The sequence below is a fragment of the Callorhinus ursinus genome, unplaced genomic scaffold (assembly GCF_003265705.2).
Source record: "Callorhinus ursinus isolate GAN/ISIS: 27379988/994484 unplaced genomic scaffold, GSC_fseal_2.0 scaffold4, whole genome shotgun sequence".
NCBI classification, from domain to species: Eukaryota; Metazoa; Chordata; class Mammalia; order Carnivora; family Otariidae; genus Callorhinus; species Callorhinus ursinus.
In genome coordinates, this window is record NW_027397066.1 from 58,994,460 (window position 1) to 59,020,397 (window position 25,938).

At 35.6% G+C, this 25,938-nt stretch overlaps 1 protein-coding gene across 3 annotated transcripts in view; it reads left to right on the forward strand.

Moving 5' to 3' along the window:
- MTHFD2L (methylenetetrahydrofolate dehydrogenase (NADP+ dependent) 2 like) overlaps nucleotides 1-25,938 on the forward strand; it is a 135,183-nt gene that overhangs the window by 8,810 nt on the left and 100,435 nt on the right. For all 3 annotated transcript variants that reach the window (XR_012377945.1, XM_025887712.2, XM_073891789.1), the window contains exons 2-3: nucleotides 8,417-8,601; nucleotides 9,398-9,520. Coding sequence is in view for 2 of the 3 variants with exons in the window: in XM_025887712.2 (XP_025743497.1) it covers nucleotides 8,417-8,601; nucleotides 9,398-9,520 (308 nt within the window). In the remaining variant the exon portion in view is untranslated. The remainder of the gene's footprint in view (nucleotides 1-8,416; nucleotides 8,602-9,397; nucleotides 9,521-25,938) is intronic.

Genomic DNA, 25,938 nt, shown 5'->3' on the forward strand with positions numbered 1-25,938 from the left:
TTACTGACTTATAAATATTTTAGGACCTATAAAAGAGTCCTGTTCAAAGCTGTTTTCAAAATTAATATTTTAAAAGGTAATTTATATCCTTATACATTAAAACAATTGAAAAATTTTGATCTTTATATTAATATACTCAATTTTTTATGTTGATTATGGGACTACTAACTTTCAACACATGCTGACTTCTTGGTACATATTCTTGAATCAGTTTCTTAGCCATATCTCTAATACCTTGACACGGATCATTTTATGGAAAAAAAAAAGCTGCTTAATTTAAAAATTAAATTTGTTGCAGTTTTTTTAAAAGTTACAGATTATTCTTTTCTTTAGACATTGTATTTTTAGTTTTCAATGTACTTTCTCTACAGATGCTAAAGCACCTGTTAAGCTCAGAGCCAACTGCTAAATGGAACATAGTCTCAATTCTAGTTTTTTTCATATTGAAATGTGAAGATATTTTAGTCTAAATATTTTCACAGTTGCTGTCTTTGTGTCTCCTTTCAGAGTACCTTTCTTTGACAAATACTTATGTTAAATGTCATCACAGAAGTTGTTTCTGTTTAGGACTTTTAAAATATTTTGCGTTATTTATTTATCCATGTTTAGGTGCAGTAAAATTATAGGTCTTTCCAGTTATATGCCATTACATTCCAAAATATAAATGTAGTCAGTGAAAAATAGCTCCATCAAAAGATTCTTCCCACAAATTGGAATATTATAAATTAGGATTATAGATTTGTTTACTAAGGCTGCCACAAACAAAGTACCACAAACTAGATGGTTTAAAACAACAGAAAATGAGCCTCACACTTCTGGAAGCTAGAAGACTGAAATCATGGTATCCGCAGAGCCTTGCTCTCCTTAGTTTTCCTTGGTCTGTAGCTGCATAACTCCAATCTCCGCCTCTGTGGTCACGTGGATTATTGGATTAAGGGCCCACTCTACTCCAGTGTGACCTCATCTCATCCTACATCTTAATTATATTTGCAAATACCTTATTTCCAAATAAGGTCACAATCACAGGTGCAAAGAACTAGGATTTGGGAGACAATACAACCCACAACAGTAGACCTTCAGAATTGCTTTTATATTGTTTAAGCCATTCTTGCTCAATTAGTTCTTATATTGTTTCTCCTGCTTTTAAAGGGATAAATTTCTTCCTTTGCTTTTGAAGGGATACGATTTCTGTTTGTAAGTTTGGTTTCAGTGACTGCAATTCACTAAAAGCTTCAGATCCCAAGTCCTCTTTCCAGTGTCCTTAGTGTATCTTTTGAATGTGTTGATTAGCAATTTCCAACAGATTTTGAACAAAATGCAACAATTTTAGGCCTTTTAGGCTAATTTACAAAATAAATTTTCAAACATTTATTTTTAAAATCTGACATAGGCAGTGAGGAGAGTACATTCTGCCATGATAAAATATTTTTTTTTTTGTATTCAAAATAAACCTAATAAGGCTTGCAGTTGAGTTACAGTAACTGGGTTTATGTGTGCATTATTTGCTGTTTTGTTTTTGATTCACACTTTAGCTAGTAGTAGATTATAGCTTGTTTGCACACCGCTCTAAGGATTTCGGGCACATATGCTTCACAGGTTTCTTCACACTGAACGGGACTGACCCCTTGTCCGGAATACTAGAGTGGGCATTCCTGCTCTGAGAGTGATGGGGGCCTAAGGAAGGGGTTCTTCACTGAGGCTCGAGAACTACTTTACACGTGCGTGAATACAATACTGTGGGATTTTAAAATCTAGTCTATAGGGAGTGTTCCTGGCAATTTCTTAGTTTGTTTCAACAGCTGAGTCCTGTTGTATTCTATGACAGGAATTTTGTCAGAGTTTGCACTTTTTGTGCAAACCAGAGGCAAAAATGTTTGAGTTTTTCGTTAGAATTAAGAACTTTTCATCCCCTGTAATCATAAACTAAGTGAAAACACAAGCCACATAATGGTGATAGCTGATACACAGACCTAACTGATGATATAAGATTAGTGTTCAAAACGCATAAATAACTACTCCAAGTTAGACACAGACTAATAATTCATTAAAAAAATGGTCAAAAGTGATGAACAGGCATTCCGTCGAAGAGGAGCTCCAAATGGCCAATTAACCTGTAAGACGTTCAACCTCTAGTAAATAGGGACATGGATATTACAAGCGCAATTAAATGCCATTTAACTAATTGGTTTAGTTAAAAATTTTGACAATATCAAGGAAGTAGAGCAATAGAAACTTTTATACACCATTGGTGGATTTGTGAACTAATGCAGCAGCTTTGGAAAACAAGTTGGCATAAATCGAACACCCATGTGTATCCTTTAATCAGCAATTCCATTCTGGTGTATATACCTTTAAGAAACGTGTATATATTTTATTTTATATATCATGTATGTTATAATATCTTTAATGTTTAGAGTTACAAACATTGGATGATAAAGAAAAGCAATGGAATTATAAGCCCACATTTCAGGATAGTGCTCAACTCTGGGAGAGGAGAGGGTTTGGGTAGAGGAGGGTTACAAGATGATTTTGGTGATTATGGTGATACCATAAACTGGGTGGTAAGGTTGTTAATTATTATTTTTCCTTTTTATATGTTTTATACATATTTTCTATCTGTTCTTAATATAGTTCAAGAAGATCTCTTCTGATAACATTTAAAAAACATTTTAAGATGGGTAAATATCCAGAATACTGCGTGTCTCACCATTTTATGTTACATATTCCTTTTTAATCTTTAGCCATATGCAGGCACGTTTTAAGTTAAAATTATGTACCTACAACTTTTCATCTCACTTTTTCACTTAACTTTATGAAGAATATTTTCACATATTGTTGTTTTTATAGTTACTGTTTTCAGTGGCAGCATAAGAATTCCAACAAATTATAATACAATGAACAATTTAACTCTGATAATTCCACAGATATTTAGTAAACATATACAATGTGCAAAATACTCTGGTATTAAGGACATTGTAGTAAATACAAATTTCCTGCCCGGCACAGCTTCCAGTATAGTGTGGAGCAGTGGTTTCAACAAGGATTTGCCATACCACAGCAGGGTCAGAGTGGGGTGCTCTGGGGGCTCATAGCAGAGGCAGTTCCCCAGGGAGAAGGGGTCAGAGAACATTTCCCAGGGGTCCTTCCAAGCTGACACTTGAGAAATGTGTGGGAGTGAAGGAGGAACAGACTTGCTAGGACGTTGGGGAGGTCAGAAGGAGATGGAAGAGTGTTCCGGGAAGAGGGAGTAGTGTATGTGAAGGTCCAGAACAACAACCTGGCCCAGTGGATAAATTGAAATGCAGCTGCGTGTAATGTGGGACTTGGCGAGCATCGTGTTCCTTAGCAATGAGGCAAAGTAATAATAATATCTTCAAGCTTGTAAGCTTCAGGAAATTTGGATTTTAGTTAGAACTCCCTTTTCTCAGTTTTTCTGGCCAAAAATTTTGGAGTCATATTTGACTTCTTTTCCTCATCCCCTACATCTAGTCTCAGTAAATCCAGTGGCTTCATCCTCCAGATTAACTCAGAATCGGACTACTTCACACCTCCACTACTACCCTCTTTGTCCAAGCCACCCTATCTCTTGCCTGGGATACCACACTAGCCTCTTATCGGTGCCCCCACTCCCTCCTCGCTCCCACAGTCTGTCCTCCACATTTTCCCCGGTGATTGAATAATGAAAATTGGGTCATAGCCCTCCACAAAACCACCAGATGGCTTCCTCCCTCCCAGTAGAAGCCAACATCCTTTTGAAGGTCTGCAGGGCCTTAGGTGGTCTGATGTTCCATGACTTTTCCGATTTTGTGTCCTGTTCTGGTCCATTTGTTTCCACCACAGCCCCTGCCCTTCTTGCTGTTCATCAACCATACCAGACACACTCCTGCCTAAAGTACTTGCTCTGCACTTCCCTTGGCCTAGAATTATTTTGTCCAGATAGCCACATGACATATTCCCTCATTGCCTTCTTTTATAATAAAATATCACCTGATTAATAAGAAAAGAGACACCTAACCCATCCATATAAAATGACAACTCTCTGGCGATGCCTGGGTGGCTTAGTCGGTTAAGCATCCAGCTCTTAGTTCCAGCTCAGGTCATGATCTCAGTCTTGAGATCGAGTCCTGCATCAGTTTGTGCTCAGCACAGAGTCTGCTTGAGCTTCTCTCTGTCTCCCTTTGCCTCTCCCCCTGCTCATACTCAGGGGCACATTCTCTCTGAATGAACGAACGAATGAATGAATGAATGAATGAAATCCTTAAAATGACAACTCTGGCTTCCAGATATGCCCCTTCCCTCTATCACACATGATACGTTAAATATTTGCCTTTTAAAAGTTTGTCTTCTTTAAAAAAAAAACTTACGTCTGTCTTCATCTAGAATATAATTCCCATAAAAGTGGGCAGTTTGTTTTGTGTACTGTTACTTTTATTTCCTAGAATAGTGCCTGGTAGATAGTAGGTTTTCAGTATGTGTTAATTAAATTAATAAACAATGAGCTTGAAGTGAGGAGTTTTAACAGGGAACTGGCATGATTAAATTTGGAAAATCACTCTGGCTAGAGTGTGGAAAATGGATTGGCAGAGATTGACTTGAGCCAGGGAGAACTCTTAGGAGCTGTATGTTTCTATGCCTGAATACTTGCACTGTTATGGATATTTAATATTTTTCAACAATACACATGTTGAAAAATCTCATTTATTTATGCACTAGAGACTATGTGAGCTAGATAATGTGTGTGTTTACTGGTTCATCCAGCATATGGACTGATAGGGGCATCCACCCTTTGGGCCTCCACTAATTCCAGGCTGCTTCATTTCTCCTTATATTTTATCTCCCACAGAGCCAGGCTAGCTGAGGCTCTGCAGGGACTGAGTGAATCGATGGGCTGAGCCTGCTGCTACAAAAAATCCTCAAAGTTCCTATTTATATTTGGGTGTTTACCCATAAACACCAACTAGGCCAGGCTGTAGCATCTCAGCTATAATTAGCAAGCTCACTTAGCACATCAGTGCTATAAAATAAGCCCTGTCACTCTCCCAGATCCCAACATACAGGATGCAGTCAAATTTAATCTGTATATAAATTGTCTGTCTATGGAAGCCAGGATTCTGTTTATGCCACTGCCAACTCTGACATTCTCAGGGTCCCACAGCTTTGTAATATCTAAGGCATAATTATCCTGGATTATGTTCAGTGATTGCCAGTTTCACAGTAGCCTATGAACAAATTATTGTGTGTGACAGATAATCAATTAACAAAACATGTCAGCGGCAGCATTTCTATGCATATGCTATAAAATGTAACATGGAGCTCAGGTGATTTTATAATTTAAAATACAAATGCATGTTTTTTATTATGAAAGTGAATTCTAGCATATTAGCAGGTAAACCTGCTTCTATAGTATTTTACCCTAACTGAATATTGTTGACATAATTTAATTTATGGAAAGTATTTATTTTTTGCCACCTCATAGAAATGAGTCCTGCTGGAATAAGTTGCCATATCTGCAGCCTGTAGTATTTTCTAATGTAAGAGGACCTTGTTCTCTTAGAATTAAAAGGTCACTTAAATGAATTAGTAAAATATGGGCACTGGAAATTCAGTTCCAAAAACATTTGTTGTCTAATCTTGAAAGATAAAATTTAAACTCAGAAGTATTTTATCTTGATTTAGTCTGTAATTATAATTGTGTACTAATCATTAGAATGTACAAAGACACAAACTATAAAAGCTCACTCAAGAAATAATAGCCAGAATAGCCCTCTATATTAAAGAAGTGAAATTTGTAGTTTTAAACCTTTCCACAGTGAAAGCTCCAGGACCAGACATTTAAGGAAGAAATAATACCAATTCTGCACAAAGTCTTCTGGAAATTTGAAGAGGATGGGTTATTTCCTAACTCATTCTATGAGGGCAGCATCACCTTGATACCAAAACCATACAAAGACATTACAAGAAAACTACCGACCAATACCTCTCATGCACAGAGATACAAAAAAATTTAACAAAATTTTAGATGAAGTCCCCAATATCTGGAAAGGATAGGCAATGAGGTTTATCCCAGAAATGCAAGATGGGTTTAACATTTGAAAATCAATCAATGTAATTCATCATATTAGCAGACTAAAACCAAAACCATGTGATCATATGATTATCTCTGTAGACACGTAGAAAAGCATTTGACAATATCCTGATATAAAGTCCCATCAAACTAGGGATAGAACTAATCATAGAACTAAATGTGTAACCTGAACCCATAAAACTTCTAGGAGGGAACATTAAAGAAAACCTTTGTGACCTTGAGTTAGGCAAAGATTTCTCATACACATCACCAAAGACATGCTCCATGAAAGGAAAACTGAATGAAGAACATCAAAATCGAAAACTGATCTCCCAAAGACACAATTAAGAGACTGAAGAGGCAAAGCACAGACTAGAGAAAATATTTCAAATCATATATTGATAAAGGACTTGAACCTAGGTTGTATGAAGAACTCTCAAAACCCAATAATAAGGAAACAACCTATAGAACAATAGGCAAAACATGAAATCACACAATTCGCAAAAGAATAGAGGCAGATGATAAATAAGCGCCTGAATAGATGCTTAACATTATTATTTATTATGGGAATGTAAATTAAAAGCACAGTGAGATACCACCACATAGCCAGTTGAATGTCTGAAATTTGAAAGACTGGCCATACCAAGTTATGGCAAGTATGTGGAACAACTGGAACGCTCATACACTGCCGGTAGAAATGTAAAATGGTGCAACCACAATGGAAAACAGATTGAGAGATTCTTAAAAATGTAAACATACCTATCATATGACCCAGCCATTCCGCTCCTAGGCATTTGCTTAAGAGAAAATGTACCTGGCTTGTACATGAGTGTTTATTACAGCTTTATTTGCCATGACTAAAAACTGGAAACAACCCAAATATCCATCAACAACTGAACAGGTAAACAAATTTTGATATATCCATGCAATTGAAAACTACTCAGCAATAAGAAGGAATGAACTGTCGATACATGCAGCAACATGAACGAATTTTAATCATGCTGAGTGAAAGTAGCTAGATAAAATGGAGTATGTAGTGCATGATTCCATTTTTACAAAAGTCGTGGTAATACAAACTAATATATAGTGACAGAAAGCAGATCAGTGGTTGCCTGGGAATAGGGAAGGGGGTGTGGCAAGGACAGCAGAATGGTGAGGTTACAAAGGAGCACCAGAATTCTTCTGAGGGTTTCATTCGCTTGATTGTGGTAATAGTTTCCCAAGTATATGCATATAATAAAACATCAAAAGGCACACTTTAAATATGTGCAGTATCTTTTATGTCATTTATACTTCAATAAAGCTATTAGAAAATTAGGACAGTGGAGTAAGATTGATACACTGATTTGCCATGATTTTCCTTGTCTTGAAAGCTGTGAAATTTTTGGTGAAAAGTAGATAAATTAGAAACAAAAGTTGAGTTTACTTACAGTTATAAAGTTGTACTGTCTCATCAGTTTATTTCCTCAGTTAATTGTTTACCTATGGCAATGATTATTTTTAAAATATACTTTTATGTTGAAATGAAGAAGTGGTTTTCGAACATGGTCATGCACAAGAATATCTGTGGGGATTTGTTAGACATGCAGATTTCCAGGCTGTTCTGAATCATGGGGGTAGGAAGCTACAAGTTCGGCAAGCTTCCCAGGCAATTTTGGCGTATGTAGCCATAGACCACATTTCAGAATCTTGGTAGAACAATGTTCATGTCAAAATTGTATGAAGTCGGATGGACACTATGGACCACCGGTGCCAGAATGAAATGGAATATTCTTGGTATATACACGCATATACACCAACCTCTTAGAAAGGGCAGTTGACTTATTCGAAAGGGGTAGCAAATTTGCGTTTTGTTTATGTTGGTTGATATTCCCGATGCCTGCCCCCAGGTGCTAGAAAGAATTCAGGTGCTATAACGTTTCCTTTTCTCCTTTTTCTCTTCTGCTTCTTCCCTCTCCTCCTTTTCCTTTCTTCATGATAGTCAATGACCTGCCTTTGGTGTGTGTATAATAATCATGTGCTACATACAAATACTGCTTTCACTAGTCCTTTCAATAGTGAAAGGACAGGGGCAGGAGGAAGAAAGAACCATCTTATACTTTATCGGGTACCTTAAAAAAATGAACACACAGTAAGAGCAACCTTAATTCACCACTTTTAACTTTGAGATCATGGAGAGCAAGAAAGCCTTTTCAATACATGCATTTCTTTGTGCCTTTCTAGGGACTGATTGATGGTTGCTCACTTGGACAATCATAGATGTGTAGCTCACACTTGGACCTCGTACCTTTACGTGACTGAATGTCCCTTATTGTCTTTTTAGTACTCTGCTTATTCTTTTGTTTTCCACAGACATGATGCCATTATTATCTCAGGAACTGAAATGGCCAGACAAATCCAGAAAGAAATACAGAGAGGTGTGGAATCATGGATTTCCCTTGGGAACAGAAGACCTCACCTCAGTATCATTTTAGTGGGCGATAACCCAGCAAGTCATACGTACGTCAGGAAGAAGATCAGAGCCGCCTCTGCTGTAGGTGGGGATGCGTTTTAGTTGTTCTTGTTACTAAATCATGTGTTCTGGTTTTACTTCAAAATGTGGTCATTATCCGTGATAATTGTCAAATAAGTGCGATTTGAATAACATTTATTATTATTAGAAATTAGTTACCAAAGCTTATGTTCATTTCTTAATCTTTGTCTTCAGCTTTCTTACTGAATTAACTCAACGTGATTTCAGATCCTATGGTGACATATCAGAGGAACACTGCACATTTAAAGGGCCCATTTTTAGGCACAGCATAGGGAATGTAGGCAACGGTGCTCTAATAGGGTTGTACTGTGACAGGTGGTAGCTACACCTGTGATGAGCACAGCAAACAGAATAGACTTGTCAAATCACCAGGTTGTACCCCTGAAAAACTAATGTAATATTGTATGTCAACTGTATTTCAATTTTTTTAAAAAGGCCCATTTTTATTATATTTGCTCGAATCAGATAATAAACCTGGCCAGTTCACTCTGCTGAACTTGGCCTAATAGCAGCGGCAGTGGTATTGGTATCTTCATTCAACCCACTAATAGTAGCTTATCACAAATAAATGCAATGGGATACCGGCCCAAAAAAATGCACGTGAATCATGACAAAACATCTGTGCTATTCGGGAAATCCCTTTGATGTTGGTGATGGTGCTTTGAACATCATTTTTGTAGGAGGGCCTTTCCTTCCAGTGGGACAGGAGGAAACCAATTGCACACCCTGTAAGACACCATGAATGAAAAAAACCACATCTTTGTTAGTCCAGTGACTTTCTGTATTTGTTTTTCTTCCAGGGATCTGTAGTGAGATCATTCTAAAACCTAAGGATGTTTCACAGGAAGAACTTTTGGACATAACTGATCAATTGAATATGGACCCAAGAGTCAGTGGTATATTAGTTCAGTTGCCACTGCCAGGTACAAAAGGTTCTTCTATATGTCTGCTTTGGCTTTAGGTTAAAGGGCATCTTTTGACATTGTTTCAAAACACCACAAGTAATTTAGAAAATATGTTCATGAAGGGACTGTTAGACTGGCATGTCATTGTTGACAAATCCCAAATGACTTATTGCTTACAATGACTGAAACTTGTGAAAGAAAAATTTAGGCAAAAATTACATGCAGTCCTCACTTTACACAATAGTGCAAGACCATAAAAATGAGTGTGTAAGGCGAAACCCGATAAAGGGATCCTAAAAATCAATGGGAAAAATAACAGTTGTAATGTGACCTTTAAAATGTTCTCCTCAAACATTAAAAACTCTTACTGTGGTTCATAAATATATAGGGAAATGAAAAAAAAAAGTAAAACTTCTATTTGTTCAGTATACTATAATTTAAAACATTAAAAACATCGAGGGGCGTCTGGGTGGCTCGGTCAGTTGGGTGTCTGACTCTTGATTGTGGTTCAGGTCATGATTTCAGGTTTGTGAGATCCAGCCCCACGTCTGACTTCCCGCTGCGCATGGAGCCTGCTTAAGATTTTCTCTTTCCCTCTTACTCTGCCCCTCCCCACTCCCTGTCTAAAACAAACAAACAAACAAAAAAACTTAGAAACATTGAGAATTAAAGTTATTTCTTGCAAAAAACCTTGATCAGAGGAGTTTGAACAGTAACTTGCCTTCTTCTCATCATATAACTTACAATATGGCACAAGCATCTTTTCTGTGCCTTGGTGAATTGAATTATATATTCCTTTCTAAGTTTGGATCAGCTTCCATTTTGTCCTTTGTAATCATTTGCTGAGCAATCTTCCTGTGGTTTGTAGTTTTTTCAAAGTTGTGAAGTATCCCTGAGAGTTTCTTTAACGTGATGCTTTATGTGGGTGCCACTTACTCTGGGATGTTGTCATCCTTTTTGTCACAAGAACCTTCTTCATTTGTGTGAAACAGTTGGCCTTCACTAATCTTCTGTGGCTCACAGCCGCATTGCTCCAAAGCGCACAGCGTCAACATTCCAGGTCACCTAGTTCTTGGACAAGCCGTTTCCATTCAATCAGAATCCTCCTATAGTGACCTAATCTTGTTTTCTGCGTTCATAGTTCTTACCTTCCCGCAGGCCCGGGCTTCTGCTGTCTTTGCTTTGTTGTCGCCGTTTTCAGACCTTCTGTTCACATCTTAATTTCACTTCCAGAGTCACCGCATTTTCTCTGCTGCCCTGTCACCTTTACAGGTTAATTCCCTTTGTCAATGATCTACTTGGTGAAATGTCATGTGAGCTGATCACTGGGAGACAAGGAGGAAGGATGATGTGCCATTTATGTTTGAGCTGAATTAACGAGTGTGCAGTGACCAATCATCCACAGACTTGTAAAGAAATGACATGTTGCTCACTGATCCTGATGCTCATCTTTAATTACATAGTGATTTGTGGACCAGAGGGCTTGCAGCTCTTACATAATTACTCACAGTGAACTGACACCATAACTGACATTTGAACTGTGTTGTTGGACGGCTGGGGTTATTTAACTCAATGGTGGCTCTGAAATTCATGCCTGTTTCAACTAAGTACAGTGAGGACTTCTGGCTGAGTATAGATGACAGTAGTTTTGAGTTCTGTAAATTTTGCAGAAAGCAAAAGCTGAATGGTGCTATTGCATGGGTTCTTTGTATGGTATTAATATGATACTTTATCCAGCAAAATAACTTAATGCCTTAGTATATAACTTTTGCACTGTCTAAATTGTACCAAAAATTCACATTTCTAATTCTCTTACGCGTTTATTAACATCCCAAATCTGTCCCCAGAAATTTGGCAGTGGGCTTAAACCCAGTTGTTTGGCTCATTTTTCTACTGTATTTGCCAAGCAATCTTCTTGTGGTTTGTAGTTTTTTAAATTTCTCCCACCTCTATTTGTACTGAATTTAAATAGTTGTAAAAAATGTCACAAATTTATAAATATACAAATCTAAAACATTAGATTAAGTTTGTCTTAAAAATTAAGTTCCTATCTGTAGAAATTTTACCCTTTTAGGGCAACCTTTCTCATTTGGCGAATTTATTGGAAAATTGCCACTAGATGGCACTGTTGATCTGTCTGTACTAAAATTGCTTAGTTCTGTGTTCATTTTAGACAGTGAGACGCGTAGAGGCAAAGGGACTGTGGTAATAACAAATACCTGGATGCTCTAAGAAAAGACAAGTCTCTATCTTGCTGAAAAGCCCAGTAATATACGAAATAATACTGGCTAAAACTTATTACATTAAGGATTTATTATGTCTCAGGCACTTTACATTTATTACTTCATTAAGTCCTCACAATAATCCTTGGGGGTTGGAGCTATTTATGTATATTTTACTAATGAAGGATTTGAGGCACAAAGTGGTTAAGTAACTTCCCTTAAGGTCACTGGAGCTAGTAAATTGAGCTGGGATGTGAATCCAGGAAGACTGGTTCCTCATGCCATTACTTTTAACTATTATGTTACCCCTCACCAGCACATCAGTGTTAGTTAGTGAGTAATGTATCATACTGTGTGGCAAGTATTCCTTTATATGGATGGTTTTATCTAATCCTCAAGGCAGTCTTATGAGTAGGGATTATCTTCTTTATTTTATATATGAGGAGACTCGTCCACATTATTTACCTACTTAATCTACATTATACTGGGACATACGGTTTGTTGATTGATAGAAAAAGTCGGTTATCATAAAACAATGCATATTTACCTTAAATATTGTATTATAACGTAAATCATTTAAATATTCATTCATCAATCTTTTGATGGGGATCCACAGCTCTTTGGAACCTACTGATTAGAATTTTGAATCATCTTCTGGCATTAATAATACCTGTGATTCATTGCCTCTCATTTTCAGTTTGAGATGAAACTATCTCAGTGAAAATTCATATTGATTTTTAAAATATCTCCCAATCTGGGGCACCTGGGTATCTCAGTCAGTTAAGCGTCCAACTCTTGATTTTGACTCAGGTCATGATCTCAGGGTTGTGAGATTGAGCCCTGCTTCGGGCTCTGCACTCAGTGTGGAGTCTGCTTGGGATTCTCTCCCTCTCCATCTTCCCCTCTGCCTGCTGGTGCTCTCTAAATAAATAGAGAGATAGATAGATAGATAGATAGATAGATAGATAGATAGATAGATAGATAGATAAAATATTTTTTAAAAAATCTCCCAGTCTTCATGATTGTCTTGTCCGTATCTAAATCCTTCCTAACTCGGGTACCTGAGTGGCTCAGTTGGTTGGGCGACTGCCTTCAGCTCAGGTCATGATCCTGGAGACCCGGGATCAAGTCCCGCATCGGGCTCCCTGCTCAGCGGGGAGTCTGCTTCTCCCTCTGACCTTCTTCCCTCTCGTGCTCTCTGTCTCTCATTCTCTCTCTCTCAAATAAATAAATAAAATCTTTAAAAAAAAATAAATCCTTACTAACTCATTTTAGTTCTCAAGGTCTTTCCAAACATTCATTGTAGTTTTTATAGAAATGGCTTCTTCTTCTCACACTCCATTGTTATTATTATATTTTATTGTATTTTATTTATTATGTAGTTTGTTTATACCATTTTTAATTAAATTACGTATTTACTGTGAAAGAACTAGCAAAAACAGTTTAAGAAATACACACAATTATCTCTTGAGTATCATGAAAGTCAACTGGTATGAGCAGGAGTAGTTTTTTTAACTGCTTTCTGGTTTCTTCAGCAAGCCCTGAGCATCAGCTTCCATGTTTTACAGAAGAAATGGAACTCCTTTAGTCATTTTGGTAGGTTGGCTTTGTGGAAGTAGGTTGAGATAGCCCCTCGCATCCAGGTCTTAATAAGATGGTTACGACAAATCAGTGAAACAATGAGCAACTTGACAAATGAGATGATTCTAGTTGATCACACCTCCACTTGTCTATCATTCGGTTAAAAATTTGGATTCCAAATTATGTCATGATTAGAAATGGGAGATTATTTCTCACAGTTAGGGCAATATCTTGAGTAAAAGAAATTCTGACTTAGAATTATAATTCTGATGTTGCCGGACAAGTTTGCATAGGATTAATCAGAGTATACAGAAGGCTTCCATGCATCTCATTTAGATAAAAACCAAGGAAATGAGATAGAATTCTGCCCTATTTGGTGGTAATGAGTCTGTCTCAGCCCAGACCCCCTTTTGTGTTCAGAAGCTGTGCAACTTTGGTCAGGATTGGAAGCATTCAGGATAGAATTGTGTGTCCGCAGTCATGCGGCCTAGCTGTTTTTCCTGAAGCTGATCCACAAACTACAGAGAAATAAAAACAACCACATGTGATGCTTCCCTACTCCTATCCTGACTGTGTATCTGTCAGTATCAGTAAGTGGTCATTTTGTCAAGGCCAGAAAGATGTCTGCTATTCGTGTTCTATATATTTTTTCTCCTAATCAGGTATTATTTGCTTTTAGCTTTTATTGAGTTATATCTATTGAAGTGATATTATATTAAAAGTTATATCATTTGTAGAGTATGTATCAGTATGTAATGTGAAAAAAAGGGTGAAATAATGAGCTTTAAAAATTGAGAGCCATTCTTTTCTAACTAAAACAAAGAAAGAGAAATTTTACTATCTAGAAGCTTAAAGTACCCTGGAAATTTGCTGTAAATATTTGTTATAGTAGGGGATTTGGTACAGGAGAAGTTTGGTTTCAATGGATTTCGATTATATGAACTGTATGAAAGCATTCAGATGTAAGCCTATAAAACAGCAAGCACTAAATGATCTTTTAATGTGGTGTTTTACTATTGCTTTATGACAACTTCTATTACTGGTATCTGTAATTGCAAATATTTACCATTTACTATTGCCAGGCACTGTTCTAATGTGCTTTCTATGTACTAAATCATTTAACACTCACAACAACTCTTACCAGAAGGTGCTATTTTTTTCAATCTATGGTGTATAGTTAAGGATATTAAATGAGCTGAGAAACTTGTGTAAGGTCCGGGAGGTAGTGAGTAGCAGAGCAATGCTAGGAGAAGCAATGATACTGTCCTTTCAACCATAAACACCGTCCTACAACAGAGACTGCAAGGCAGGTGCCAAGAGAGATGCTTGCTCATCTCCTCATGTTTTCTTGCTTTCTAAAGTCTACTTTTCATCTATTCTAAAACAAAATTATTAGGTAGAGTGGGAAAACTTATTCCATCTTATCTATCTTTTTCTAAAATAGTTTTCCAAATGTTTCCCTTTAATTATCAAGGTTGAAGTCTTTGAATATTAACATCTTCCAATTTATGTAAGGGGATTAAATAGAGAAATTAGACTGAAATATAGGATTAAAGGATGAAATCTGGAGGGATTGAGTAAGAAGAGTTAGAGTTTACTGTGTAGATTTAACAAAGATAAGCTTTTCTAATAATTAATAGGCATAAAAATGGGGATATTGACCTAAGTAATAAGTATATAGATACATGCATTGCCTAAAACTTAATTCTTCATTTGGAGAAAAAATTTCTTGGCCATAATTGCTTTTCCTAAGAAATTATGCAATTTATGTATGCAGAATACTTATTGCTCTATTTTTAATGTTCTTAACAAGAATGGGAAATTTTCATCACCCTGGACTTCTTCATGTTTGTAGAGCCATTTATTGTGTTTATTTCTAACTGATTTCCAAATTTTGACCTGACCTTTGTTACAACATCTTCCCCCTTTCTTTTTTTTTTTTTAAGATTTTATTTATTTATTCATGAGAGACAGAGAGAGAGAGAGAGAGAGAGAGAGGCAGAGGGAGAAGCAGACTCCCAAGGAGCAGGGAGCCTGATGTGGGACTTGATCCCAGGACCCTGGGATCATGACCTGAGCTGAAGGCATACGCTTAACCATCTGAGCCATCCAGGCACCCTCTTCCCCTCTTTCTCTAGGAAGAAAGCCCAGTTCTGTGTTTGAGGCTTCATAAAATATTCCATGTGGAATATTTTATAGTAATATTTCCTCCACTAGACTAATAGTTCCACCAAAGTAGGGAGAATTGCAGGTAACATTTTATTCTAAAATCCACTCTGTATCATGGTAGACTTTTAGTGAATGTTACTGATGGAATGAATGAACTCTGTAGTTTCCCAGCGACTGCTTTTTTTGTTTGTTTTAAATCAAGTCTCATCCTTCTGCATGTATTCTAAGAGTGGTGTTTAAGTTCTGACACTGAGGATCTTCTATCTCTGTACTCCCTGAAAGCTTCCTACAACTATAGTATTTATTTATTTACAGTATTTATAGTATTTATAGAAGACATGCCAGGATAATGCACATTTTATTATTTGAATGGGGCTTTAGCCTCTGACCTCTTAACTATATTATTCTTTCTCAAACATGCCAGATCTCACTTCTTTCTACCTTTCAGGTCTTAGCTTCAATGCCATGGCCTCAGAGACCTTCCCAGCCCACACCCTCTGAAATATTTTAATTCTGTTATTCTCGGTTTTAGTGCTGTCTTTTTCTGTGGCAGAAGAAGTTCTCCAGTATCCACATGCTCCCTCTCATGTCCCAGCTTCTCAGAGCAACGAGGTTGGGGCCATGTGACTACTCTCCACTGGATTGTAAGGGGAAGTGACTTTTTTTGAGCCATTTCTGGACTGAGAATGACTAAAAGCTATTGTGCTCCATTGCCACTACTCTTTTTGTTGCAGTCATCATGGAAGCGAGGTGTTATGAATGATTTCAAATTATAAGAAGGAGGGAAGTGGGATTCTTGTGGAGCTTTACATGAATAAGTATTAAGTATCCTTTCATAAGTGACTCACATTTCAGATTAAAACACATATGCACACACACACATGCACACATGCATTTGATGACAGCTATAAACCCACAGATCTAAGAAGCTCAACAAACTCCAAGCTGGTGCAATATGAAGAAAACTATAACAAAAAACATCATAATCAACTTGTTTGAAAACGGTGTGATAGAAAAATATTAAAAGTAGCAAGAGGGGGAATAATCACATAAAATATAGAGGAACACAAAGAAGGAACAGAACAGATTTCTTGTTAGAAACAATGTAAGCTAGAAGACAAGGGAATAGCTTGATCTTTAAAATATTGAAAGAAAAAAACCGCTGTCAATTGTGAATTCTATACTCAGTGAAACTTTTTTTTTCTGAGTATATCTTTTTATTTTATTTTATTTTATTATGTTATGTTAATCACCATACATTACATCATTAGTTTTTGATGTACTGTTCCATGATTCATTGTTTGCATATAATACCCAGTGCTCCATGCAGTACGTGCCCTCTTTAATACCCATCACCAGGCTAACCCATCCCCCCACCCCCCCTCCCCTCTAGAACCCTCAGGTTGTTTCTCAGAGTCCATAATCTCTCATGTCTTTTAAAACAAAGGCAAGATAAAGTATTTTTTTCAGAAATTTAGGGAGGGGAGAATCCAGACAGAACTGAAAACAATCACCAGCAGACCCATACTGCAAAAAAATGTTAAAGGAAGTCCTTCAGACAGAAGGAAGTGATACCAGATGAAAATATGTATCTATCCAAAGGAATGAAGAGCACTGGAAATGGTAGCTACTCGAGTAAATACATATGGTATTTTTCTTATCATTCAAATCATCTTAGAATAGAATTGATGTTTAACCAAAAACAAAATCCATGTAATGTGTGGTTTGTAACATAAATAAAAGTAAAATGTATAACAATAGCATAAAAGTTGGGAGAGAGGAAATGGTAGGGTATTAATGTTAGATTCTTATACTGTATGGGAAGTGATATATCACTTGAGGGTAGACTGAGATAAATTAAAGGTATATATAATAGAACCACAAGTGACCACTAAAAAAAAAAAAAACACACAATCAAGAGTTATAGCTGGTAAACCAATTAAGGAGATAAAATGAAATCACTAAAAATACTCAATTATTCTAAAGGAAGGAAGAAAAAGGGGGAAAAGACACCAGTGAAAACACATATAAAAATGATAAGTTTAATTGCATAAAATGTAATGTAAATAACCAAATAAAATGTCAGAGGTTGTCAGATTGGATAAAAACAAGAGCTAACTGTATGCTACATATGAAAAACACACTTCAAGTATAAAGGCACAGAAAGGTTATTAGCAAGGCTGGGAAAGGTATACCATGCTAACACTAATTAAAAGAAAGTTGGAGTGGTTATGTTAGTATCAGGCAAAGTGTATTTCAGAGCAATGAATATTGTCAGGAATAAAAAAGGTCATTCCATAGTAATAAAGGGATCCATTTATCAAAAAGAAATAACAATCTTAATCACTTATATACCTAAGAAGAAAGCTGCAATAAAAACTAATAGAATTGCAAGAAAAATAGACAAATCCAAAATTATAATCATAGATATCAGTATGTGTCTCTCAATAATTGAGAAAATAGAAAATCAATAAGGATATAGATTTGACTTAATTGACATTTGTAGAACACTATCCCAGCAAACAACAGAGTACACATTTTTTTTCAGATTTACACAGAACATTTACCAAGAAATAATGTATTCAAATAACACACTTCTAAATAACCCATGCATTGAATAAAAAAATAAAAGGGAAGTTAGAAATTATTTTTAACTTTTTATGAAGACACAGTATATCGAAATTTATGGTATGCTGCTAAAGCAGTATGTGGGGGAAATATATAGTACCTATATATTTAATAATACCTACCTTAGAAAAGAAGAAAGATCCCAAATCAACCTCAGCTTCTGAGAAAAAAAGAGCAAGTTAAAGACAAAGGAAAGACAAGAAAGAAAATAATAAAGATCAAAGCAGAAATTAATAAAATAGAAAACAGAAAAAATGAAGAAAATGAATGAAACAAAAGCTAGATTGATCAAGGAAAAAAAAGAAACAAATTACCAATATCAGGAATGAGAGAGGTGACATCACTACAGATTCTAAGGCAATTAAAAGTATAAAATGGAATATTTTGAACAACTTTATGCCAAGTAATTTGACAACTTTGATGAAATGAACAACTTTCTTGAAAGACACACACTGCCAAGGCGCATTCAAGAAGTAGGTAACGTGATTAATTCTATTAGAAAGTTGACTTTGTAGTTAAAATTCATTCCACAAAGAAAGCTCCATTTTCAGATGGCTTCACTGGTGAATTCTACCGAATATTTAAGGAAAAAGTAATGCTAAAAAGGAAGGAATACTCCTGAACTCATTACATGAGGCTACCATTACCCTGATTATCAAAAACCAGGCAAAGACATTATTAAAAAGAAAAGCCATAGACAGTATCCTTTATGAACATAAATGTAAAAGATATTAACAAAATCTAACAATGTATAAAAGGGATCATTCATCATGACCAAAAGGGTTTTATTCCAGGAATGCAACTTTGCTTTAAAATTAGAAAATCAAACATGTAGTTAATCACATTAACAAAATAAATATGAAAAATCATATGATCATCTCAATAGGTACAGATAAAATATTTGATAAGATCTATCACTGATTTCTGATAAAAGGCTGTCATATAACTAATAATAAAAGGGAACATCCTCAAGCTGATTAAGGGGCATGTATGCAAAACTTACAGCTAACATAGTTGATTATGAAAGACTGAATGTTTTTCTCCTGTAATCAGGAAGAAGTCAAGGATGTCCACTTCTAAGATGTCTATTTAACATTGTATTGGAAATTCTAAGCAGCACAATAAGGCAAGAAGAAGAAAAAAAGCAGATAATATGACTGTCTATGTGTAAAATCCAATGGAATCTAGGGAAAAAAAAGACTACTAATGCCTAATAAGTGATTTTAACAAGGTTGGAAGATATGAGATTAATATGCTATTTTGTATATTAGCATCAAACATCAGGTATTGAAATGAAAAAAAATTAATATCAAAAAAATAAAATCATTAGGCATAAATTTGATAAAAGATGAGAAAAACCTGTACATTGAAAACTGCAGAACATTCCTAAGAGAAATTAAATAAAACCTAAATAAATGGTTTTTATAATATATATTATATATATATTGATTTTATGTACATAATATATACACATATGTATATATAATATATACACACATATATAACTTATATACAGTTTTGTATACAATATAATATTGATTTTATAATAATACACTATGTTCATGGATTGGAAGACTAAATATTGTTAAAATGTCAGTTATTTTTACATTGATTTGTAGATTCAAAGCAACCTCAATCAAAATCCCATCATACTTTTTTGTAGCAGTAGACAAACTGATTGTCAAATTCATATGGAAATACAAAATACTTAGAATAGCTGAAACAGCTTTGAAGATGAGTAACATGGTTAGAAGATTAACACTACTCAATTTGAAAATTAATCAAAAATCTCAAAATCAAAAGGTACAAACTTCCAGTTGTAAAATAAGTAAGTCATGGGGATATAATGTGCATCCTGTCCTAAAATTAATAATACTGTATTGTATATTTGAAAGTTACTAAGATTTTAAAAATTCTCATCGTAACAAAAAAAATGGGACTGTATCGTGATGGATGTTAAGTAGATTTGTTGTGATCATTTTGCAATATATGCAAATAGGAAATCATGTTGTACACCTGAAACTAATATAATGTTAGAGGTTAATTATACCTTAATAAAAACAAATTTTATTTTATATATATTTTTTAAGATTTTTTATTTATGTAGTTGAGAGAGAGAATGAGAGATAGCACGAGAGGGAAGAGGGTCAGAGGGAGAAGCAGACTCCCCACTGAGCAGGGAGCCCGAATGTGGGACTCGATCCCGGGACTCCAGGATCATGACCTGAGCTGAAGGCAATCGCCTAACCAACTGAGCCGCCCAGGCGCCCTAGAAACAAATTTTAAAATAGACGATAAATCTCTAGTAATCAAGGCAGTATAGTATTGAAATCACCAGATCAATAGAAGAAATTAAAAGTCCAAAAATAGATTTATATCCATATCAAGATCTGATTTTTGACAGGGGTGGGAAGACAAATTAGTACAGAAAGAATGTGTTTTTCAACAACTGGTGCTGGAAAATTGGACTACTTATGGATATGAAACAACTTGATAAATTAGACTTTATCAAAACTTGTCTTCTTCAAAAGATACTGTTAAAAGAATGAAAAGATAAGACATAGTCCAAAAGAAAATATTTGCAAAGCATATATCTGACAATGTATGCATATACAGGATATATAAAGAACTCTCAAAAATCACTGTCAAGAAAATAAAACAACCCAATTAAACAAAGCCCAACTTCTAGCCAGAATAATGTAAGTTCTTTTGTCTTTACAAGAAAAAGCTGAACAAACTGAAAACCAATCCGTTTCTTGACCCATCAGAGAACTGAGGTTGTAGGGCAAACCACCATCCCAGAATCTGGAGAGAGGCAAATCCAGAGAGTCACAACCAAGATCTACTCACATTGAACAGAAGCTACTGGAGCTATAAACTGATAACTTAAACTGACTCTTAAATGGAATTTTGATGAGTTTTTGGAGGCCAAAGGTATGCTGGCATAAGAATGAGAAACTCCTGGGCCCATAGTTTTGGGTGTGGCAACAACAAAAAAAATCACAAGGCATGACAAAAGGCAAATGAAAACAGTTTGAAGGGACAAAACAAGCATCAGAACCAGATTTACGTATGACACAGATTTTGGAATTAGTGGATGGAATTTAAAATAACTGTGATTCATATATTAAGGGCTCTAATGGAAAAAGTAGATAACATGCAAGAACAGATGGACAATGAAAGCAGAGAGATGGAAACTCTCAGAAAGAATCAAAAAGAAATGCTAGAAATCAAAGCTACTCTAACAGAAATGAAGAATGCTTTGGTGGGCTCAGTTGTAGACTGGACATGCCAAGGATAATATGCTTGAGAATATGCCAGGAGAAACTTCTCAAATTGAAATGCAAAGAAATAAAAAAAGGGGGGGAACCCTGGAGCATCCAAGAACTGTAGGATGTTTTCAAAAGGTAGAACCCCCATGCAATTGGAATACCAAGAGAAGAAACATTTGAAGTAATAGCGGCTGAAACTTTGCAAAATTAATGACAGACACCAAACCACAGAGAACACCAAACAGGATAAATACCAAAAATGGTCAAAAGATTTGAACAGACACTTCACCACAGAGGAAATAATTATGAATAGATAAATAATTACAAATAGAAGAAATAATTACGTGAATAGATACTCAACATAAGTAGTTATTAGGGAAATTCAAATGGAAACTATAATAGGATACTATTGCACACCCATTAAAATGGCTGAAGTTAGAAAGACTACTGACCATACCATATATTGTTGAGGATGTGTTGCTGTTGGGAATGCAAAATGATTCCCTTTGAAAATAGTTTGGTCATGTCTTAGAAAGTTATATGTATATCCATTGTATGGTGCAGCCATTTCATGTCTATATATTTACCTAAAAGAAAAGCAAACACATATTAATATGAAGAACACATACTAATATGAAGACTTGTATATGCATGTTCTTATAAGCTTTATTTCCTTATAATTTCTGGAGGCTAGAAGTCTGAAATCAGAGTGCCAGCATGGTCAGATTTGGAGAGAGCTCTCTTCCTGGCCTTCAGACAGCCCCCTTTTTTTCTGTATCCTCACAAGGTGGAGAAAGAGAGCAAACTCTCTGGTATCTCTTTTTATAAGGGCACCAATTCCATCCTGAGGGTTCCATCCTGATGACCTCATCTAAACCTAATTACTTCCCAAAGGCCCCATCTCCAAATACTGTTACATTAGGAATTGGGGCTTCAGCATATACATTTGGGGGGACACAGTTCAGTCCATAGCAAGTGGTTATTGGTGATTGGAGGTTTTATTGCATTTACTTGTATTCCTAATACAAGTAAATGCAAATCCATATTAGGTTGGAGCAGGGAAAGGGATGGCTTAGTGGATGTAATGTGCGCTTGAATAGAGATTACTATCAAGGCCATAACTTTTGTTTTGGGTGGTGGATTTGCATCTGCCTAGCTTATTATGAAAAATAATTAATTGTTTAAAATTTGACTGTGCTTGGACCAATATTGAAATTGTGTCACAAGCCATGAATTATGATGTAACCAATTTATTTGAGGTTTACTCAGAGAAAAAGAGGCCATATTTCAAATAGAATATTTTGTTCAAATCCTTTGTGACATCATTTGAGTGTTTACACAGAAACAAAGCCATCCCTGTGATAGCATTTTCCCACTTTAAAAAAAAATTTTCTCTGACAGGTAACATTTTTATCAAAGAATTTTTATTCAAGGCGAACAAAGTGGATGATGATTCTCCTGCATGTGGTTATGTTAACCAAGTGGTGGCAGCACTGAGCAAGCAGGTTTTTTTTTGTTTGTTTGTTTTTTAAGGCTAATGGTTTATACTGGAAGTTGAGTAAATTACTTTGATATGATTTACATATTAGTAGGATTGGTTGGTCCCTGTAGCCCCGTACGTCTCTCCCTATTTATTCCCAAGTGGAAACCATCCCAAGGTCACCGAGATCTATAGAATTACCTCTTTTTGAGCAATTGCTCCCATAAACAGGTTATATCATGTAACTCAAGATGCCTGACTGACTACTCAAAGTATCTTCAAGATCCAGAATTTCCTGGAACCACAGTGATTACTTCTTTTCCTTTTCACCTTTTTTCCTTTTCCCTTACCATGATGTCCTAATCTATTTTTTGAGTGCATTCCGCATTGATAAAGAATTTACCAAAATCCAAAGGCCCTTCAAAACGTCTGACTATTTCTTTGTAGAAAGTCTTTTAAAAGATCTGTTCATATGGTTGCCTTCTGACCCTCTTTATTCATTTACCAGTTCAAACAAGATTTACCAATCTGCATATAACTCTCTGCCAGGCCCAAGGGGAACGAGGTCGTTAGGACACAGTTGAAACTAACTGTCCTTGGAAATTTGCAGTCCCCCAAACACAACATCTCTTCTTTTCCCTGTGTGTTAGAGAAGCTCATTAGGATAGACATGCTTGCTCATCTGAGGGTTCTCCTCTATAGAATACACACTGCTTGGAGTGCAGTATAGTACATTTGACAGAAGTCACTGAGTCTAGTGCCTAGGAAACCAAGGGCTTAATAAACCAGGATATTTTCAATACTCTTTCTGAAGAATAAGGCAACTTTTAGATCTCCATGTACTCTTTAAGTCACTCAAGAGAATTATGAAGGGCAAAAGCAGCAACCTTTGTATTATGCGTAGGTCCCTACTTCCCATTAATTTGTTTTTTTCACAGCCTTTAAAATAGGTCTGCCTAGGAATGTCCTGTGCAGTTTCTGTGGCTACAGGACAAAATGGCTAAGGAAGGGTGGAGGGCCAGATCCAGCCCTTCCTGGCCTAGACAACACCTCCTACTCCACCTCCAAGCTCTACTAATTCTCAAATTTGGGGGGGGAGTAGCAGAGTGAGATTAGACTCTCTTCCCATTCCTTTTTTGTCCCCTCACTCCTCGATGATGAAACAGCTCTTAAATGATGTTGGGCAAGTAATAAGCACCTGGTGAGTATTTTCTGTCTCAAAACCTTGATGTAGAACCCAAAGGGTGTCATTTAAATATTACTTATTGGCTTGAGAACAGGAGACGCAGCTTCCAAAAGTATCTCACTTATTTACTCCTATAAAATAATTAACTCATTAAGAGACTATAGCTGAATAATTTGATTAGGCAGACATTTATTCCATTAGAATGTAGGCTCCAGAGGGTAAAAATTTCGTCTGTTTGGTTCACTATGTATCCTAAATCTTTAGAACAATACTGGGCACATGGTAGACACCCAGTAAATATTTGTTGAGTGAATAAATGAGCACATTTTCAAGGGCATGTATTCATGTTCAGAGTGTGGACTTTAACTTATAAGCATAAAGCTTTGCATTAAATTTCTGACTTTTCAAGTCCTGTTTGAAAAACAGACAAACATGAATCTTTTACTTCAAATTTATATTGGAAGACATAAAAATGCCAGATATATAACAATATAGATGCACATATACTGACAAATAAAGGTTTTAATGAAAGCCACCTTTGGTTTTTCGTTTTATTTTTAAAGGATGGATGTCAGAGGTTATATAGAAGAATCAGACATCTTTTCCTTATGGTGGCCTCTTCTAATTATTTCTGGTTGTCCACTGATTTTGTCTAGTTTCTTCATCTATAGGCCAGGGGTAATAGTAGTCATTTTCCAACAAATATTTATTGAGTCCCTCCTGTCCCAGGCACTGTTCTTTGTGCTAGGAATACATCAGGGAAAAAAAGACAAAAATTTCTGTCCTTGTGGAGTAACAGGAGACACAGACAATAAAAAATAAATGTAATAAATAAATGTATAAATAAATAAATAAAATAAATGTATAAATACATTTATATTTATTAGAAGTTGATGTGCTATGAGAAAAAATGTAGAGCATAGTAAAGAGGATCAAGATGTTGGGGGACAGGTTGTATTTTTGTTTCTTGAACATTTTATTATGAAAAATTTCAAACATACAGAAGAGTTAAAAGAATGGTACAGCGAACACCCATATAATCCCAACCAAGGTTCCATAATCATTAGCATGTTGCTGTTTTGCCTTGTCACATATCTATCCATTTATTCATTCATCAGTCCATTTTGTTTTTGAGGCATTTAAAGGTTAGAACATACAATGTATCCCTAAAACTTCAGTGTGCATACCATTAACTACAGATCAATATGTATGTTTTTAGGTGAAATTTATGTTGCATTGAAATGCACATATCTTAAGCCTACTATTACATAAGTTTTGAAAAATATAAACTCTCATGTAACTTAAACCCCTATCAGAATAACGAGTGGGTTTTGTTTGTTTGTTTGTTTTAAATCAATTTAGAGAGGTTTTTTTTTCATGTTCCCTCCCAGTCAATCCCTGTCCCTACCTTCATCCTCAGGGAACCATTGGTCTGGTTGGTTTTGGTTTTGTTTTCTGCAGGCATATTGCCCATTTGAATACCTTCCTTTGTAAAATACCTGCTTATATATTTAGCTCATTTTTAAAAACTGAATTATTTGTCTTTTTAAGATTTAGTTTTGAGAGTCCTTTATATATCTAGATACAAGTTCTTTGTCAGATATGTGTTTTGCAAATATTTTCTCCCAGTCTTTGGCTTGGTATCCATTTTGTTAATGGTGTCTTTGGATGGGCATAAGATTTTAATGTTTCTGAAGTCTAATTGATCAGTATTTTTCTTTTGTGCTTTATGTTTTATATTCTAAGAAAACTTTGCTTGTATCTAGCACATAAATTAAAGTTTTCACCCAGAAACTATTCAGTTTTAGCTTTATGTTTAGATTTATAATCCATTTGTAATTAAATTTTCTGCATGCTATAAAGTAGAGATTATGGTTCACTTCCCCTCCCCATGGCTA